This window comes from Xiphophorus hellerii, chromosome 6 (assembly GCF_003331165.1).
Source record: "Xiphophorus hellerii strain 12219 chromosome 6, Xiphophorus_hellerii-4.1, whole genome shotgun sequence".
In the NCBI taxonomy this organism is placed as follows: domain Eukaryota; kingdom Metazoa; phylum Chordata; class Actinopteri; order Cyprinodontiformes; family Poeciliidae; genus Xiphophorus; species Xiphophorus hellerii.
In genome coordinates this window covers 16,920,754-16,941,679 of record NC_045677.1, presented here as the reverse complement: position 1 = coordinate 16,941,679, position 20,926 = coordinate 16,920,754, and the positions used below count along the sequence as shown (strand labels likewise).

The 20,926-nt window shown below is 36.4% G+C and overlaps 2 protein-coding genes across 2 annotated transcripts; both read right to left on the bottom strand.

Moving 5' to 3' along the window:
• Positions 1–1,299: 1,299 nt before the first annotated feature.
• Positions 1,300–8,223, bottom strand: irf4a (interferon regulatory factor 4a). The gene is made up of 9 exons (XM_032566433.1): positions 8,127–8,223; positions 7,245–7,444; positions 6,824–7,010; positions 6,032–6,111; positions 5,743–5,920; positions 5,013–5,093; positions 4,407–4,805; positions 3,033–3,145; positions 1,300–2,178 (listed from the first exon to the last, which is right to left on the bottom strand). The coding sequence occupies exons 2-9, from the start codon at positions 7,440–7,442 to the stop codon at positions 2,029–2,031; spliced, it is 1,386 nt and encodes a 461-aa protein (XP_032422324.1). The 5' UTR covers positions 7,443–7,444; positions 8,127–8,223; the 3' UTR covers positions 1,300–2,028.
• On the bottom strand, positions 8,198–14,868 carry dusp22b (dual specificity phosphatase 22b). The gene is made up of 7 exons (XM_032566434.1): positions 14,671–14,868; positions 14,446–14,479; positions 14,280–14,362; positions 13,456–13,505; positions 12,332–12,406; positions 9,703–9,874; positions 8,198–9,272 (listed from the first exon to the last, which is right to left on the bottom strand). The coding sequence occupies exons 1-7, from the start codon at positions 14,689–14,691 to the stop codon at positions 9,132–9,134; spliced, it is 576 nt and encodes a 191-aa protein (XP_032422325.1). The 5' UTR covers positions 14,692–14,868; the 3' UTR covers positions 8,198–9,131.
• Positions 14,869–20,926: the final 6,058 nt, after the last annotated feature.

Sequence of the window (20,926 nt, the reverse complement as noted above, 5' to 3'; positions counted from 1 at the left end):
ATAATTTTCCCACTGCAATTACAGTAATTAATTTTAATTGGCTTGGCTTTTCTGACTTAACTTTACTTCTGGTAACACTGCATTATTAATGAGCTTCCATTTTCTCCACAAAGAAGCCAGACTGAAAGAAAGATAAACAAGCCATAGAAAAATACTGAAAGTTCTAGAAGAAACTTTTTTTACTTTAAGAAGAAAAGCGCTAAGAGAAAATAGCTTTGCTTTATTTTACCCTAGAGGGACACTGCAGAGACAGCAATTTGGCCTGCAAATCAATTTGCAACATACTAACATACTTAAAGAATGGCATATTAATGTATCTTCCTTGGTAATTAAGTATTTCGAGGAATAACAGAGGTAAATGATTATAAAAATACAAAAAAATTACAATTGTATATTACAGTACTGTATATGATAATGATGACTGTGATGATTATTATCCATTCAGTAGACAAATTCAGATCTTTCTCAACATAAGTGTCCCATTACACCTGTTATCATTATTTACCATAAATTCTGCTCTGATTGTCCGACCATCAGTTCATGACCTTAGATTCAAGCATGCTGGAGTCGTGCAGTGGCACTATGACACAAAGTACACTAGTCAGTCCACCTGCAAAGAGACAATGTGGCTGAATCAAAAAATAAAACGGTAAAGAAATGTGGGTTTAAATTCATCCATGGTAATATAAAACAATCATTAATCATTATAGCAAACACTTTAGATCAGCAACCGCCAAACATGGCACACCCAGGTACTGGAGTTGGACAATAACTTCCTTTTTTAATATATATACTTATGAAGGTGATTAGGTTAGCTTGGGTAGTTGTTTTTTTCTTTCCTTAAATCAGGTTTCATCATTTCAAAACTGTATTTTGTGTTAACTCAGGCACACTTTATCTGATACTAAATTTACTCGGTTTAAACGATCTGAAGTATAATTGTGAACCACTGCTCTAAATGAAGGACCTCATGCATGGGAACCACTGCTCCTTCTGTGCACAATCTGCACTGCGACCATCAAGGTAGTTTTCCTTCCCACTTGCGAGGCCACTAGTTTCAGGTCAAGCGCTACAGGTATCATTTCCCTGTAAGTTACGGGATGAGTGCTATTTTCCAGTCAACCTGGCCCACATCCACTGAGACAGAGTTTGAACCACAGATTGTTCTCTGATAATTTGCTGTGCACCATTTGTCCACTTCTGTTGTGTGGGTAAATACCACACAGAAAGCTGTAGCTACAACTTCTGACGCGCTGCATGTCTACAGGGTGAGGTAAAAAAAATGACCTTCAAATCGAACTGTTTTAAAAACATTTATTACCACCCTTGCAGAAGTTAAACTATACAATATTTCACAAGGAACAGAGCAGCCAAAAGGCCAGAATAAACAAGGGATGTGCCAATGACACATAAAAACAAAACAAACAAACAAAAAAAAAAACTGCCTTAGAACCAATCACTGTTGTAAGTTATCTTTTTCTGTAAGCATATGTCTTTTATCTTCCTTCTTTATCTTGCATGTCAAGTATTGTAGACTATAAAGTAGATGAGCTGCTTTAAGAGTGGATAACCAGAAACTGCCCTCAGTGCCAGTTAAAAAAAGAAGAAACAATTACTGTTGTCTGCAAATAAGTATTCATTCACACTGGCTTATCTCACAGACGTATCAATGTTTGTCTTAGGGGCCATTCTTCCTGTGCACCTGTGCTAGTACTTCCTGTCTCAGTTTGCCCTCCGCTCCGCTCATCTCCCCCACCCTCAAACCGCATCCTTCACACTGTCACAATAATATTTGCTGAAGAAGAAGAAAAAAAGAAAACTCTTACTATCCCAGTCCCTGATACAACAAGCATGTAAAAACTTACAGGGTCTTCCCCATCTCAACCCCTCAGTGCCTAAATTAATCATTTACAGTACACATGGCTGCAGCAATATTAAGGCACAATACAAATTCACAGCTTTATATTCACATTAATACTCTTCCTGCTTATGTGATTGTGTGGCGAGTTGGCATTTTTGGCATGCTTTTCACTCCTGAATATGCTGTACGGGTCTCTGGGGAGGATAGTCAATAGCTGGAGCGGTGTTTGGTTCCTGAATGTGATCGTAGGCTCGCAGGTAGTGCCCAGTGTTCTGTTGGTAATAATAGACCAGTTTCTTGGCAAACATTGGCTCTATCTGAAATGAAGCACAAAATAGGAGTGATTAATCTAAAAATGGGAGCTAAAAGTGCATATTCATGTTGATTTAAATAGCAATATTTTTTTATTTTTGATTTTTACATTTTTTTTTTTTTAATACAGATGTGAGTTGCTTTAGTAGAGTCTTATTAGAGTATCTTATTAGATGTTGCACTTTCTTTATTCAAATACCTCATTGATGAGATGTTTAAATTCATTACAACTATTATTTATGAAAATACTGCATCACTAACAAACAGTTCAGATCAGAATATAGATGCATGTTTCAAGAATGGGTGAAAAATGGGTGAAATTTATGTGAAGATTTTAACAACTCTCACTTTCCACAGAGCATAATAAAGCAGTCTCACTTCAGCATTTTGTAAGGACAGTACTATAAACTCAAAAAAATATCAATACCTGATATAAAAGTAAATGCATCTGTTTTTATGTTTTGCTTGCAATCCATTTACTTTCTTGTTTTCTCAAGTTATCTGAAGATTGAGATGCAATACACTATCTCGAAACTCATTTGTAATTTTTGACTGATATTTTTTGGATCTGCTTTAAAATAATGAAATAAGATCACATCATGGCACAGATATTAATTCATTATAAGTATGACTACTGCTAGCTAGGGATCAAATAAGTAGCTGCCAATTGCCAAATAAATATTAATTAGAATGTCAAAAGACCCCCGAGTTGGCTTGAAAAAATTTTCTATCCACACATCACTTTATTTAAAAAGATACTATTGATTCTGCTTTGTTCATCATATAATGCTTTAGCATCTTCTCTGCTTTTAAAAACTGCTTTGTTTACAAGGTAAAGTTTTTTTGGTTTTACACTTACCTGCGCTGTGATGAGCTTCCTGGGGCGCTGCGGGTCTGGATATTCGTCTCCAAAGCAAAGGACCACCTGGTGTCGTGGTATGTGACGACCATTATGGACAAAGTCTTGTAGATCTGAAAGCGGATCAAGAGAAGATTAGTGCTAACTTGACATTTGACCCCACAAAGACACTGATGTGTCACACTGGACATTTAAAAAACATTCAAAAATCCCATTTTAACTGTATGTCATATCCTCAGTCACAAAGACATTTCTGGTAACTACTAGTAAGCTTGGTGGAAATTCAGAGCGAAATGGCATAAAAAAAAACGGTCTCTTGTGTGGTGTGGACCACATGTGGGTGGGGACTCCACACACTTTGGCCCCCTGATGCGACGTCTTTGTGCTACTTCAACACTAAGAGAGGGAATTACCCAAATCAAGCACCTGCAGCATCTCTTTCATCATTGTCATCTCATTCCCAATGACCTCAACTTTTGTTTTTGAATGGCTAGTGGAGCATTATTGCTTCAAAACTGTTTGCTACAAGGCTAACATATTATATCTATTTAAAGGGGAAATAATCTGTATTTAAAAGGTGGGAGAACTCCTACAACATTTTTCCCAATGCTGTAGGAGTAGTTATCCAATGCTTTTTCTGACGAACTTGAACTACTAACAGTACAAATGAATGCTATACAAAAGTAGTCCAAGATCTATGACATAAATAAATGTTAAAATCTTCTGACCAATTTTAAAATGTACAGAACGCCTGGAATAACCACACATACTGTCCACTTGAGTGGTCTTGAACAATAGTTGAGGAAGATTTTCTATCATTTCTTTTACAATAAATTGTACTGTCAGTACAGATCCAATATTTGATCATTAAAAAAGTATATTTTGTTTTATTCAAATTTCTATTAAGTCATTAACACTGATTTATGAATTGCTTAAGAACAAAAACAACGCAACATAGGTAAAGTATGAGCTAGTATCATGTCTATAAAGAAACTACTTTCAGGAAGTTTCATGTTTCCACAAACATTGCCTAATTCAAGTGTCAATTCTTGAGCTGCATCATGAGAAAAACGTCAAACGCAGCACAACTGGACAAGCATGAAATAATATGTTTTCAGCGAGATTGTACCCAAAGAGTTTTCAGACAAGAAATTGTCATATCTTAGCAGCGCTACATGTACTGAAATAATTTGAGGAAACTGAGCGTCCAGAGAAGAAAAGAAGAAGTGGCAGGCCTAAAATACTAGCAGATTAGCAGCATCTGAAAAGGCCGAGAATCTGTAAAAAGAATTGCAATGATCTGACGCAGGACCTCAGAGATGTGTCATCTACGAGTTGATGCAAAGCTGCAAACAGCTGCATGTTTCTGCTTACCAACAAGAAACTGATGGGTGTCAAACAGTTTGCACGGTTGCTCCTTCTCCAGCTTGTTGGGCTTGTCCACATACGGAGCCAGCGGTCCTTCCCAGTACACCCGTCCCTGACACAAGCGCTTGGCATACAGCCCATCAGCTGTCATCCACAGGAGCACCCCTTTCTCCAGGATGTTGGGAAGCAGCTCGGCTCCTTGCCTCTGAGACTCGGGGTAGGGGGCCGGAAAAAGAACGATTTCTGCGCCGCTGTGGAACCTGTCCTCTGAGCATGGAGAAGAAGAGGAGGAAGAGGAGGGAGAGGATGGGGAGGTGGAGGTAATCCGACAACCTTCTGGAGTGGTGACAGTGACTTCCTTCACCAGTGTTTCTCTGTAGTAAAGGGACACATGGAGGCTGAAATCTGTGAGAAGGAGGGAGAAGTGTTTAATAAATGCACCAAAAGGAAAATGACAGAAGCTTGATCAAAACTCAACCCATAGCAACAACACTGAAATATAGAGCATTACTCTATTCACTCAGATCTTTTTAGATTGAAAATTGTGCACAGACACATTAAAACAATCAGTCTTTCTGTAATGTATACTTGTATTTGTAGATGTTGTTTCACCTGATATGGCATTGTTGTGGTCCATTGTATACATTGGTGGCTGAGACTCTGAAAAGTATGTGTGGAATGAGAGCTGGAAACCTGGAATTGATAAATAAAGAGGGTAAATACACTGATTAACAGACCAAATGAAAATCCACAAAAATGTGAAAGGTTGTCAAACGTCAATTGTACAACTAATATTTATAGATTTATTTTAAACACCCCATCCCCAATAGAAATCTAAAGAATGTCTGATTTTATCAAAATCTGACTCATTTATGTCAAATAATGCTTAATCAATAATTTTGTCAAAAATAATAATAATAATAATACAAGGTCAAGCTAACACACAGGAATTCATCAAAAACTTAATAATTACTGAATTTGCTTTTTATTTTATATTTAGATTACATTACTTTATATCAACAGCCCTATACATTTATAGATAAATCATCTTATATATTAGATATGTAACATTTTAAATTACTTGAACACAAATATCAATTTGTCTTTACATAATGACATAAACAAGCACATTTTCAACATTTCTTTCTCCTTTGACTTGACAACATCATGCATCTCAATATCTTTAGCTGTATGATGTTAAGTTCACAATAAAAGTGCATAATATGCAAGAATAAAAGGCAAACATCCACAGGATGCAGTCCTGGTTTGTCAACTCCTTCCTTAAACCAATTGAAATCCTGCTACATGCAATGCAGTTCTTTTCAATTGTATGCTTGCTTACCATTTTCTGTGTGCGAACTGGGCCAAACTCGACTGATTGGCGACTGATAGTGGCACTGACCATACTGCAGGTCTGTGTGTTGTCCATGGTGGTTTGCATTAGGAAGAGAATGTTGTTCTGATGGTGCGTGGAAATCTCTCCAGTCCCTTCTTTCTGGAGAAACAACAAAGCTGGGTACCTAAGGTGGAGGGGGACAGGGGCTGTCACTCAGAAAAACAACCGTTACTTTCTCTTTAAAACTGATCGCTTGTGGGGTTTTAGTTTTAGAATCGCAGCCAAGTCTACTGACCTGGTTGTGAAGTGACGTATATGGTGGAACATATCCAAGCGGGTGAGATGGCGTCTCCTCCACACGGTTCATCTTCATACCTATTTACGGTCAAAAACAGACACAACAAATATTTTGCCTTCAAATGTAAAAACATTGCATTACGATTGTGTCATTTAACACAACTCGCTGATTAACAGCACTCAGTGAGTTGATATGGATTTTGCAATAATATTTTGCAATCTTTGTTTGATCCACAGAATAAAGATGTTTCATGCACATGTACAGTGTGCTCTTTTTATTTAGGGGATATCTTGCAAAGAGTGCAACGGACCACAGAGTGAGAGAGTGCATCAAGTTAGTCAATTAACATAAAGTCCAGGCAGCCAAAGCTGCTCATGTGTGACAATGGCTGTTGTATGATGGTAGAAACTTAGTTATGCAAGGCTGAGGTTGTCTTGTTGTGTTCTGTGCACTCTGCGCTTAGTAACCGTAGCCCTCTAAAAAAAGCACTACGGCCTTTTTGGTTCATGCGTTTGCTTCCTGTGCTTCCTGCCTCACCAGAATCAGCAGTGGTGCAAAAACGTATGTGAAAATTAACCAGTAGAGTATAAACAGTGTTAGTTGCTGTGTAAAATGCGGGCATACTTTGAGTGTTTTTGCAACTGCACAGGCTTGTAGCAGACTTTATGATTTGCTTTCAAAACCTAACCACAAATCATCTTACACTTACCACGTTCTCTCATCTTCGATGCACATGTAATTGATCTACATGTTGACTGCTAGGTTGCATGAACAGCTTTTAACACTCACCCTTTTTGGTTCCCTCTGGGATGATTCTGTAAACTTTGTACGGCTCTGAGATGTCCAGTTGGCTTCTTTCCACTATTTCATCAAAGTCGTTGCTCTTATTAAGGGCACAGCGTAGTCTGGTTTTCCATGTGGGGGGATCAGGTTTGTCAACTCCTTCCTTAAACTTTCCCTTGAACATCGCCCAAGCCTGTTAACAGCAGAATCACAAAATTCAAGAACTGATTAGATTTATTTCTAACTTCCTCTTTCTCCGGGACAAACTAAGTTGAGACTATGTTAATCGAGCAAAAATTAGCTTTTGCTAAGGAAAATCTTAAAAGTTACTAAGCTTTTTTGATGTTTTATTTTTTTACTTGTGAATTTTATGCATTATATTTGCTTTTGCAGCATGAGGCAGCAGGTAAAGACAAAACTGCCTAACCTTAAAGAGTGCAGCATCCTCCTCTCTGTTGTAGTCCTGTTTTCCTGCATGTTTCCATGGAATCCTAAAGATGGTTTTTTCCTCATTTTCCCAAACCAGGCCAGGATATCTCCTGCTGTCAATCTGCTCTATGAGCCACTGCCTCAGCTTGCCGTTGCCGCAACTGCCTGACAGACCACCATCTTCATCCAGGTTCATATCTGCAAACAAATGAATTAAAATGAGATACAAAGCAGAAATGTGGCAATATTAAGATATTTACAATTACACCTAATGCTTCCAGAAAGGTTTTGAAGAACAAATAGGATACAAGATATTGAGATACCAGATTTAGTTTAGATGAGTTATAATTGAACTTTCCAGTTAATCGTATGCAGTATTTTACTGTAAGAGATGTTCATTTAGGAATAAATATAAACTGGTTTCTAGGCCACCTAATTTCTCTTTAGGCGTACATCACATCACTTTTGGTTACATGCCATCTATACATTCACTTCTGTGCATGCACGTTTAGCGTTTAAAGGATTAAGACATGGATGCTTTAATGAATGATTCTCCTCATCACGATTGGTGGTTTTGTCAAAAAAATAAATAAATAAATCTGACTCATTTATGTCAAATGCGTGAATGACGTAATTCATCAAGCTTCTGTAATACCTAAACACAATAAATGAAAGGAGCTTAGAAAATATTTTAAGTGGTGATCAGGCATTACACTATCGTCTAACAAGAATGCTTGATGAAAATGTAGCGTTTTCGTCCCTGAGTGTATTAATGTTCTGACAGAAACTTTTTTTTTTTTTTTTTTTTGACCTGATGCAGTAAAAGTTTGCATTCTGGTTGTAATTTTTAATCATTTGAAATCGGTCTGCTGCAGCTTACCTTTAGAGATGTAGAGTCCACCGCGGAAATCTCTAATGCGGCTCTCGGGGTCCTATAAACGTTATCGCGTCTTTTTTTTTTTTTTGCTCACAGGGAGGAGTCTGTCGGAGGTTCAAGAGGAGATGAGGAGCAAACACAACTTCTTTTCTGTAAAACTCTCAGCTCAACCCACGCAGCTCTCAGGTGGGGAATCCCTTTAGAGACACCCTGAGCGGAGATCAGGACGAAATGGAACAATCATACCTGTACAGTCACATATATATCCCCCGTGTTTATTTTTTATAAAAGTCCAAACTATTTTCAACTGCAAACTATCCTTACAAAACATTTAACGTTAACATAATGTGTGTTCATGGATGACACCCGCAAAATACGTTAATAATAAAAAATACACACGTTTCAAAATAAAAAAAGAAACGCGCACACACACCACAGACTTTGTCCGTTAGTAATACTGCCACCCAGTGGTCACACCATGTCATTATACCAAATACATAAGACTTATGGTAAATTTTAAAAGTAAAACGGAACTTTTATTGCTGTTCTGCAGCTTATGAAAATAACTAAGACCAGGCTGATAAAAGGGTGTGATCTTGATGTTTGTAATGCCACCATGCATGACTTCTCTTGCACATGAGACAAACAGGAAGAGAACCAGGAAACCAAGTAGCAAAAGGCGTAGAGTGTCTTATCACCTCCAACCTTACAGACCATCGACCGACAACCTCTACCCAAGCAGTTGGCTTTACTTCTTTTATTTATCAATTTCAGGTCACATAGACACATTGAAAAAAATAAAACATTTACAAGCAAAAAAAACAACAACCAAATCTTAGAAACAGTTCAATGTTAGAAACATATGCAATGCATGTAAGAAGTCCATGACAGTCATTGAATGTGTAAGAAAGAGTCAGAGAACAGTGCATTTCAGATTTCCACCCAGGTGCAAACCTCTTCAGGATGTCACAGTCAGTTTGATTGAGCTGCAAAAGATCTTAGCTCACTTCAAATACCTTCAAGCGGAGTAGACACGTGGTTTTCCATCCCCTCCTGGTTGACATCAGGCACCCTGCCCAGTAGCTTAAGTATGTCTGCAGTATCATTGAAGGGGTTGTCCTTGTATGTCATTTGAAACCATTCCCTGAACTTATGGGGGAGAGAAAGAAAGATTGGTAAACAAAAACTTCAAAAGACACACAGAAATGCACAGATCACCTTCCATTAGAATCTCACTCTTTTCCCTAAATCAGATCAGTTGTGTGATCTGCAGGTCTGAAAAATCAGATTTTTTTCCCCCCCCTATCTTTATTACTTGTATGAAAACAAAGAACTTCCATTCTTTCAATCTATAAACCCATCAACTAACAGTATGCAATTACATGCACTTTTTGAGTCAAAAGTGAGTGAGGTTAAAGATGTACTTTGACACATGAATGGCATTCATCACCCATTTCCATCACTTTCTTTTGAATCTGAAGCCACAATCTCAAAGTCTAAAAGGATCCAGATAATTTTTTTCTTTTATGTGTTACAAAAGAAAAACAAAAAACAGCAATTACTTTCTCACACAACCTACCTTTTCAGCTTGAGTATCTTCAAACTCCTGCAGCTGCTTCTGGAAACCCAAATTGGGGTTGGCGCAGGGCCGGACCACTCTCACCGCATTGAGCACGTCCTGCCAGCCCAGGCCTGTCATTGTCATGATGTAGGCTATTACCAGGGTGACGCTGCGAGACACTCCTGCCAAACTGAGGGAAAACCAAACTACATGACTTTCACTTTTCACAAATATTCCATATACCTGCATTTTGGTAAAAAAAAAAACAACCAGAAAACTACATTTTGTTAATTATTTTTTGAAGTTAGTATTACAGAAGATATCTTTTTTAAATTATACACACTGAGTTCATTATGTATTATTATCTCACAAAATTCTTCTAAACGACTACATTTTTTAAATTCAGTCTGTTCTGTTGCTGTTCCACCACCAACCTACAGAAAACTGTTCAAATGCTAACAATACAAATGTGTGTATTTAAGTTTCATTTAAATTGACATATTTTTTTACACATGTATTTCAGAATATTATAACAGCAAACAGGACAATAATTCTGCAAAGAAAGCTGCATATAATTTCATCAGTCTTAGACAGCTAACAAAATGAAAATGTTGCCTGTTTATTATTGTGAGCAAATGCATTATAATCATCAATATCAAGGTTTTGCTAAAATGTATCGAATATGAAAAAAGAAAAAACAAGAGTATGTTCACTTATTCGCAACAAAGTCTTTATATGAAATGATATATTATTTTATATTATATTCTTTAAACAAAGTCATTTAATAAATAACAGACATAATGTACCTACCATCTAAACTCTTGTGTTTTTATAAGTAAATAAAATAAAGTTACTGTAATCAGTTTTGGACTTTTAAAAGCACATATTTTTGATTACGATTCTTATTATGAAAGTCTACAGGAAGTTATGTCTCACTCCATTTAGTGTACTGGTTGACCTATTTCATGGAGTATGCCAGTTTTGTTTTGGTAGTCCTCCTGAGTATTATCTACAACACTAGAAGCCCAAAAAACCTGACAAGTTATAAACAAGTTAAAGAGATAAACTCTTTTCAAGATCACAAAAATCCAGCTGAAATTTATCTAGCTAATATGCAGCCTGTAGCATCGACTTTCTTTTTCCATTTTTGAAAACCTTCCTTGTGCAGTTATTACTTTCAAAATACAGTTCTATTTATCACTGTACTCTTTGGTGTTTGAATTCCATCTTATTGAGCATCTGCAAAATGCTCAGGGCATTCAAATCTTTTTAACAGTAATTTAATCTTTCACCAGTATATTTACATGTAGGGGCTAAATACAAATGTAAATGGCGCTTCAGATTTCTTTGGGTGAAAATGTTTGAAAACCATACATTTTCTTTCATTTCATTTCATACACTACTTGTTGGTCTGTCACAATAAACCCAGATAACTGAGATTTGTGGCTGTAAAGTAGTAAAATGTGAAGTATACAAAGCAGGCACAGTAAGAATGCAGCAAAATTACCACAAGGTGTATTATTGTGGTAATACACCTTTAAATGTAAACAAATTTTGAATATAAAACAAAAATGAAACTAATAGTTTGTCATGTGTGCTTTCTGAGTAACAGCGTTTCTCTGTGAGTCAGAACAGTTGTTATGATGAAACATGCATATTTTTGGAACATGAATGAAAAGTGAATTTTTAGAAGAGGCTTAATTAAGATGCACCCAACTATAGAGAGGAGTTTTAAAGGTTGGACTCAGAAGCGCGGTTCAATGCTCGTTTGTAACTGATGAACACCTATAAACCGACATAGATATGGCCTTCTCAGTTAGCAGCAGTTATTTTCTGCATATGTCGACACTCTCCTAGATTACACTGTGAAATACAGATGCCACACTCACTGGACCAGCATAATCATGAAGTACAGAAACCTCAGACCAGAAAACACAAAAAATGCTTCACTTTCTGCCAACTTTCATTTGAAAGGCAACTGAAACAAAGTGAATTTTGCAGAGTTGAAGATATTCAAAGTTTTTTGTTGGAAACGCAACTAAGAAGACATTGAAGACATTTTGTGATTTGATATAAAAATGGATATTCATTAAATGTGATACCAACCATATAGTATATACAGTACATATACATAGTGAAAGACATAGAAAATGAAACTCAGGAACTACTGGGTAATATAGTGGAAGTAAGATCTAAGTACTGACTAAATAAACACATTGAAAGTTTGCTATAAATTAATAGCTTTTAGAAAGGTTTCTTTGAAGTCAAATTTTTGTGTCAAGAAACTTTTGACTCAAGACGTCTTTATAAATAGCCAAATGGATTTCTGAGAAGACCCTCTGTCCAACCAAATATAGTTGTACTCTTTTAACACATAAGTGAGCTATCACACCACGCAAATACAATTTGGTAAGCCTTGTTACTGTACTCTGTTTTGGGAAGTTCAAGAATAGGCCTTCCTTTTTTTTTTAATCTTGCCAGTGCAGAAGTTACACATGGCTTCACTTGTGAGCAGTAACCATATATATAAAAGACCTGAGCACACACTTAAGTTTGTGACTTCATGGAAAATAACAAAGCTGTGCAAAATGTAGCTGGAATCCAAGCAATGATGAAAGGCGTGATGAAAAAGTGATTTTGAACTCACCAGTGAACGAGGCAGCCTTCTCCTTTCAGCCGGCACTCGTGCATGAACATTATACTCTCTTTAAAGTGCTGAGTTCTAAAGGGTGATAAAATATGTAAATAGTACTTGTTATTATAGGTCATGATGACAATAAATATTATGGGAACATCACAAGTTGTACAATGAAAACTATACACACACGCTACCATTACAACTAATTATTCATTTACACATTTGATCACATTTGCAGATTTTACACATTTTTGTTTTAAAAATCTTGCAAAAGGAAAGGGATAACAACAAACTTCCTTTGTAGCTCAGCGAGAAGCTCCACAGATTTTCATGTTCAAAAGCCAAATCAAATTACTACATGAGACATAAATATCAGGTTTGGTAAATTATCCAATTTTGCATGTAAGCAAGGAAATGTTTAATAATCTTTAAGAAGCCCTGTACATCAACCTAGCAAAAAATAATCCTTTCATTGCCATCATGTTTTGCTCGTTAAAATTGGCATTTCACAACAAAACACTAAACAGCCACTAGGTTCTAAAGGTTAGTGTTGCCTACAAAATATGGCAACATTAACTAAGGAAACTTTCATTCACCGTGTACTTTTGTTGATAATTACAAAATAATCTAAATATATCCAGTTGGCCGTGGATGGACAGATGGATTTTAGATTGATTGTGCTTACAAATCCTACTGACATATTTTCATGGTGTCCCAATGAGCTTCTTTGCATCATCTTGGCACCATTATCCTCAAAAGAGTAATCTTCTTCGTGTGACTTCTGTTCTTGAAGTTAGTCAATTTAAAAGTGGTTCTTTGGATACTTCCAACACCAGCATTAGCAATTGCATTGGAAAAACGTTCTTAAAAAAGGAAAACCCCTTACATGTAACCTTTATTTATGTCAAAGGAACAGTTGCTCATCAGCAACTGAATGTGGTTGTGTTACTCTGGGTCATGTGAGAGATTGAGTTCACAGTCAAATATTAAACTTGTGAAATCATATCATTTACACGTTAACTTATGGAAAATGAACCTTAGACACCCACAGAGCACAGCCCTATGTGAACGCCCTCTTTCTGGTTGGCTCGCCTTTCCATTGTTGCATGCTGAGCTCCGTGAATAGTACTTACAGATCCTGTGAGGGCATGTCTGTTGCGGTAAGGCAGAGATAGGTCATCTCCTGGTGGACAAAGCACACTGGTTACCTGCAAGCCCTTAAGAATTTGGAATAACATAACATCCAAATTGTGACAGTTATGGTTTCACAATTGTACCATCATTCTTGCAACTGGATTTATTCAAAACATAGGCAAAATGTGGGTGACATTGAATTTTTTCTTTAATAACTTCATTCTTCTTTTTTTTCCAATTTGTAAATGAAACAAACTAAAACTAACACAAAATCAAGAAAAAATAAATAAACAAATAAATTGCTGGTATCAATAACAATCAACAGTATATGAGGCTTTTTTTTTTTTTTACTAATATTATTTATACTAATCTGTGTTTCTGGTTTTACACAACAAAAAACTAATTTATTTCAGAGCTACTCTTATGTGTGCAATAATAAATGTAACTGCATTTCAGAATGGAAAAATGTAAAGCAGCTTAGGGTTCATTTTGATGTTCCATGAAAGAACACTGCACAGTGGATACTGGCTACAACAAGAATAACTGCCTACTCTGACGCCTACACAAGCTGACAGCTAAGCACAACACCATGACTACATCGGCTGCTGACTATTGGCACAGAGCAGGATACTCTGAAAAGCACCAGAGAGAACTACAGTGACTGGTGGAGCACTTCTGCACAGCCTGGTCAGTTGGCTTTCTCTAAATGGAGTCAACTTCTCTTTAGCTACATTTATCTCCCTACTCTGCAAGAAGAACCGTGATTTTAGGAGAACCAGCTGAGGGCTGGGTGTTATCACAGGAAAACAGGGGAGCATCTCACCGGTAGCATGGGAGCTGCACACTCATGAACAGACAGGATGTGTGTGATGTTGTTTCTGGCTAACTGTTCTCTATCTCTTGCATCTGAGGAAAACAGACAGGATAACAGTAAACAACATCGAAAAGTGGGCAAATAAAGGGACCAAGGAGAAAAAGCTACAACACACCTTTAAAGTTTCCCAAGTACAAATCTGGAAGAACCTTAAGGATGGGGGGGGAAAACAGCTAAGAATTTTCCAACACCAAAGAGAACGTGATGAATAAATACATCATATCTGGTTAGATAACTTTATTCTCATACACATAACTTTTAACAAATGAAAGCAAATACTGATATTAACGCCACCAAATACGAAAAACTTATTTGCGTAGTCTGCCAGCTAAATTAGTACCTTATTGATGCCGTTCCCCATGCCGTAACTCCGAGTCGGAACTCCAACGCTACAAATAGGCACAGTGTAGCCTACCCTTGTTTGCTAAGGATCTGTATCCCGCCTTTAATCGCTTCCAAATTCTCACTTTCAGTGAGAGTAAAGGCGGCAGCCTAAATACGAGTGAGGCTGAGGCGATTAAGTAAACCGCCAGAGCTTCTTCACGCAAGGAATCCTGGGAATTGTAGTATCACAGGTGAAACAGTTTTGCAAATGTGCCTTTATAAAAACAGTAATGTCCACCAACAAGAGAAAAGTGATAGCAATGCCTTTGGGACAATCTTGTAGGAACTCATGACTGGCTTCTTAATAAATACACAATTTTGACGTGAAACTGAGAAATGTTTGAATACAAACCTCCATGATTTTTATTTTGATTAGATCATGAAGATCATCATAGAGCATATTCTGCATAGAGGGGTTTTGGGAAGTTTACATTTACTGAGTGCCACACCAAGATCTATGCAAATTTCCTGCTGTAACTTATCCCCATTACTGTTACAAAATATTTACAATTTAGCTACAGTAGTATTTTATGAATGCCTATATTCACATGTCGCATAACCCTAAAAATTAGGTTCAGAAATAAATCAGTTAAACATGGTATTGGTGAGATGGTCTGGAGTCAGATTGCTTCACCGGTGTCTAGTCAACATGTTGTTGTCAACGGAAAAGAATAGCCCAAAGGCGAATGTCTGGCCATCTATCAAGGTGCTGCTGCCAGGGTTCACACAACCAGCTTTGTGGTTTAAGAGCCAATTACTTTTCAGATAGATAGAAGTTGGTTTCGATAGATTTTTTTTAAAATAAAGATAATTTGAAAACAACTTCTTGTATTTAGTCAGGTTACCTATGTCTTATGTTTAAATGTATTTGTTGATTTGTGACATTTAGGTGCAACCAGAACAAAAAGATTAAATAAATAAAACTGTAAATAAGCAAAAGCTTTTTCACCAAATGTGTCAGTTTTACCAGAAAGTTTTACCTGCTTTTGCTTTTTGATCACAACCATTAACTCACAAGAGCAACCCAATTCTCTCTGAGCAAAACAGACACAGATCAAAAACTAGTCACAATAGGAAACAACGGTGTGACTTTTACAGAGTGATGGCACATGACTATGCTGCTCTGATTATTATCATCATTTGTAAAAACATCAACAGGAAGTTCTGCTACCCACTGCCCCACATTAGTCTCACAGATTAGTTCTACTTCCTGGTGATCGGATGCAGTGAGTTGGCTAGGCTAATGTTTGAATGGCAGTAGGTGCATGTAGTAGACAAGAAGTGATGGATATCTTCTGTGAACTGCTTATTAAAATTTTTTTTTCCAACAGACCCTGTGGTTTTTAAAATATTGATCTCTACCAAACAGTTGAGATGTCACTTGATGGTTTAAGTATATGACGTAATAAAAATACCAAGTACAGTAGATAAATTAAAATAAAATGCTAATTTATAAAGAAATAACCAACAAAAAATGTCTGGGGCATTGGATACAGTTTATTTCTGTCAAAATGCCACAAAACACTGGTTTTAATTTCAACCAAGGAAAATATTGCGTCGAACAAGGGAATATTGCATTTTTAATCTTCCCATCTTGACTGTATCTGTATTAAAGTGCAACAGCACAAAATTCTCACATTCAATCCACTTCTGATTATAGGTAATAGTGCAAAACATTCATTTTTACATTGAAAAAGGAAAAGAAAATACTGCAGAACAATAGAAACATTTGTTGCTTTTATATCTCAGCACACCTTTTCTGTTTTGGTGCAACAGCATGTATTTTGGGACACAAGTGTCACGTATCTGGCTGATTGATTGAACTAGTGTTACTTGTTTTCATTTAAACTTTGAAAAAACATGGCAAACACAGAAAAAACATTACCAAACATATTAAAACATCACATTTCCAACCTTATCTATGTGTTTGCAAAACAGCATTCTTTTTGTGCATTAGATGCACTTTACCTCTGGTGATATAACTTAAAGCATGCCTGGTTTGCATTCAAACACAGGAAGACATTACATTTCTCACATTTCCACCTGGACACTCCTTTTGGACACAGACTACATCTCCCTCATAAATGAATGTATCGCCGTAACAGCTGGAATCTCCTCCTTGGCATGATGTCAGTGATCAGGTCGAAGCGTGATTCACGGTGCCAGTAGTCCTCCAGTGATGGGAAATTGAAAACACCCATAAAAAGAAGGATCACTAGGAAATGCTCTATCTTTTCAGGACTAGTCTTGATTGGATCCCCCAACTCTTGAGTAGAGTACAAATTGGTGTGATGTGCGATATATTCAATCATCTCATCAGTGAAGAGCATTTTGAAATACTGGAAGGGTGAGGGCACAGCTTCAAGGGGTTCAAATCTTGAATTAAGAACCTGGAACTCATCAATGTCTTCCTGCTTCCAGATTCTTCTTGTGCTTTTGTTGGGGCCTGGGGTGTAACTTGGGTTGGCGTTGTCATTTGGCTGCTCCAAGGGAACAGTTTTTAGTGTGTGTTTCCCTTTCCTGCTCCTTTTACGAGGTGGCTGTGTAGAAGATCTGCTTTTTCAGGGAGCCTCCTCTTCATCCAGGGATTCAGAAGAGCTGTCTCCAGTATCATCTGCTTGTGTGGGCTGATAATCAGGATCGTCTACTTGGTCATCATCACTTAGATCACAATCAGATTCTTAAGGATTTTCTGGTACAAGGGCGAGAAGAGTGCATGGCTTTGCACCATAGAAGGATTTAGTGTCCCTCTAGTGGTGGTTGAAAAGTTAAAATTAGTTAGTAGTTGTGAAAATTATGATTTCCCCACATTTATTCTAAAATTTTACCATATTTGCTAATATCAACTCAGAAAGTCACAAAAATTATTTTGTAAGATAATGATGTTATAATTATTCTTAGTGTATAACACTGTAATAACACATTGTTTCATATTTACACCAATAGATGAAAATTACTTTTGATTTTATAGCAAAAAAATTAAATGTTAACTACATTAGCTTAATTTGCAACATTTACCATAAAGTGACAAATCAACCGTTTGGTCAAGCATATTTTAAAAAAATTATTAGACCTTTAATTTAGCTTTTTAGGTGGTATCAAGTAACATAATTCTGTTTAGTAAGGTCTATAACACTATTATATGCCAGAAACCTATTTCTACCTTTCAAAGTTTTACCACAACCAGTCGATATTTGTGACAGATTTTTGTGTTTCTGACTTCCTGGTTGGAGAGGGGAAGAAGAAGAATACTATTTAAAGAAACAGTGCCCTCCAGTGGATTTCTTTAGCATATCGTACCTCAACCAAGCGGCAGAGATGGCTCAATCAGGTTAAGCTAAGTTAGGCACTCCTCATATTGAGATATAGAGACTCAAAATGTGCTAAATCATATGGTCGAGTGGGCAGTTAAAGGGTTAAATGTTTTTATTGCATGGTCAACAAAAAATAAAATGAACTTCTAAAGAACTGCAAAAAGTTTGCAAAAATCTAATACAAGCTTATAGGGAAAAAAAACAACAAATATCTGACCTTATGATCTGACTGATCTCAAATATTCTACAAACATTTAGAAGCATGGATTCGATTCCGTTATTGCAATCAGCAAACCATTTTGCTGATGTAATTGTCAGTAACAAAGCTCAGCTACTTGTTACGTATAAGAGACGGGTGGAGAAGTTTCTGAATAGCCTACAGATTACCAGCAATGTATGTGAGTAACAACGTCACAAAAAAAGAAACAGAAAAACACATAAGCCACTAAACTGACACAACAAAAGACAGGTAAATATGATACTGCTTTGTTGTGGCTTTAGTGTGCAAAAAGGAGGAATTTATAGTGTGGGTGTTTGAAGATAGGCAGCCCAAAATGTAGGCCTGCATGTCAGTCTTCGCCCACACTCCCAGAGGTTACAACACAGGTGGTTTCCCGCTCTAGTTTCACACAAATGCTTGTTTTATCAATGAACTTGATTTTTTAATTTTTATTTATTTATTTTTTTTCATTTGAACAATGGTAAAATTCCATTTATGCTGTGATAACTATATCGAATAGGCCTGTTATTGCATTTGCTGCATATACAAGTCTGAAGTCAGCTTTTCAACATGGTTTAGCAACGCATCTGCCTGCTAATAAAATTTGGATTATTGTCGAATCTTAATAAAATAATTGAATATTGTCTTGTAAAATTCTAGTTGTAAAATGTTAAAATAATTAATTTCACCACTAGGTGGCAACAAAGTCACACACATACACCATTTATTCCTCAGAGAAATTAAATGAGACCGAACTTCATCTTGTTTGAGGTTGGTTAGAATTGAAAAAAAATTATTTTTTTTTCTAAATTCCTCAATATTATGAGAAAGAATACGTCAGAGATGTATTTATGTATTTATTTATTTATTTTTTAAATCAAAAGTTTACATGCAGAATAATTATTGTCTATTTGAAGGAAACAATGAAGGAAAGCCTAGAAGATAGATAGATAGATAGATAGATAGATAGATAGATAGATAGATAGATAGATAGATAGATAGATAGATAGATAGATAGATAGATAGATAGATAGATAGATAGATAGATAGATAGATAGATAGATAGATAGATAGCATTTATTGTCATTGAACAGAATTCAATGAAATTTCCATTGCAGCTCCCGTGCAAAAGGTCAAATATATACAGTAAAAATAAGCAAACACACAATAATAATATAACAATATATACAACTAAATTAACTAAAGGCACTCAACCACACCAAAGAAGTAGCAGCAGGTCCAATTATGGCAAAGTACAGATGATGTGACAGTGCAAAGTGCAGAACAATATGGCTGTGTGGGGGTGGGGGATATGTATGTGTGACTGCGAGGTTATGATATGTGTGGGAGGGGGGGGTGGCAGGGAGTAATGGCTCTGACGGCTGTGGGGAAGAGCCGTCAGAGCCATTACTCCCTGCCGGGCTTTGAAAACTTCTGATAAATTAACTGACTCATCTAAGTTAATTGGAGGCACACCCGTGGATGTATTTTAACGACACATCTCCAATACACTTCTTTCTCTTTTGACACAATAAAGTAAAAAAAAAAAAAAAAAAAATCTGCCAAAATATCATGAAGAGAATTGTGGTGCTGCACATGTCTGGGTTATCTTTGGAAATAATTTCCCAGAGTGTTAAGTTGCTGTGCTCATCTGTTCAAACAATTATGCAAGCTTAAACATGATAAGATATCCAGCCATCCTACACTAAGGAAGGCGACAGGTGAACCCAATTGTGAATTGTGGAAGTGGCAGCATTATGTTGTGGGGCTGTTTAGCTGCAGAAGAAACTGGTGTTCTTCATAAAATATACACATTATGAGGAAATAACATTATGTGGAGATATTGAAACATCACCAAAAGACACCAGCTAGGAAGTTAAAGCTGGGTGGAAAATGGCTCTTCCAAATGAATAATTTGACCTTGATTTTGGCACGGCCATCATAAAAGCCTAATCTCAATCCTGTAGAGAATTTGGCAGACCTGAATCAACATGAGTTAGTGAGGTGGCATACAATCCTGATTCATTTACCGTACATCTGTTCTGTAATGAGGAATTGGCCACAATTCCTCCAAAGTATTGTGACAAGCTTGTGGATAAAAACCCAAAACATTTGAACCAAGACATACAGTTCAAAGACAACTAAATACTAAGGGGATGCATATAAATGTTTGAATTTGAAGACATTAATAAATAGATCTGACATATTATTTCTCATTATTGTGGTATTAGCAAACAGAATTCTTTTTGGTAACTATAACTGACAAGAGAAGTTTGATTTAACCTCAGACATAAGAGAAATAGTTTGTTAGTTTTGTTGTTGTTTTTTAATCCAGTGTATCTAAACTTCTGGTTTTTGCTATCAGCGGTTATTGGATGAGAGCTGGAGTGCATCATGTACAAAGCCATCAAAGGAGTCATTGTTCAGTCCAAAATTAAATATAATTTAAAGAAAATTGTTATGTTTAAGTGTAGTGAGTGTGTCATTGGTTTTCCTTGCAACGTAAACTAAAATTGGATTAACTTGTTTGCTATGTCTTCATAAATATTCACAGATATAGTAAGATTAATTTTAGTAATCTTACTTTCTAAAAGTAAGATTGCTAAATTATATTAGTATATTTCATGGGATGAAAAGCTCAGTTTCTATTTATTTATTTGGTTGTTTTTACTTAGTTT

Excerpts from the sequence above, each read along its gene's own strand:
- irf4a (XM_032566433.1), bottom strand. The coding sequence starts at position 7,442 with ATGAACCTGGATGAAGATGGTGGTCTGTCAGGCAGTTGCGGCAACGGC. Across the intron at positions 7,011-7,244 it reads AGGATGCTGCACTCTTTAAG|GCTTGGGCGATGTTCAAGGG; the intron begins GTTAGGCAGTTT and ends TGCTGTTAACAG. Across the intron at positions 2,179-3,032 it reads GGAAGCTCATCACAGCGCAG|ATAGAGCCAATGTTTGCCAA; the intron begins GTAAGTGTAAAA and ends GCTTCATTTCAG.
- dusp22b (XM_032566434.1), bottom strand. The coding sequence starts at position 14,691 with ATGGGGAACGGCATCAATAAG. Across the intron at positions 14,480-14,670 it reads TGGGGAACGGCATCAATAAG|GTTCTTCCAGATTTGTACTT; the intron begins GTACTAATTTAG and ends CCCATCCTTAAG. Across the intron at positions 12,407-13,455 it reads GACATGCCCTCACAGGATCT|AACTCAGCACTTTAAAGAGA; the intron begins GTAAGTACTATT and ends ATCACCCTTTAG.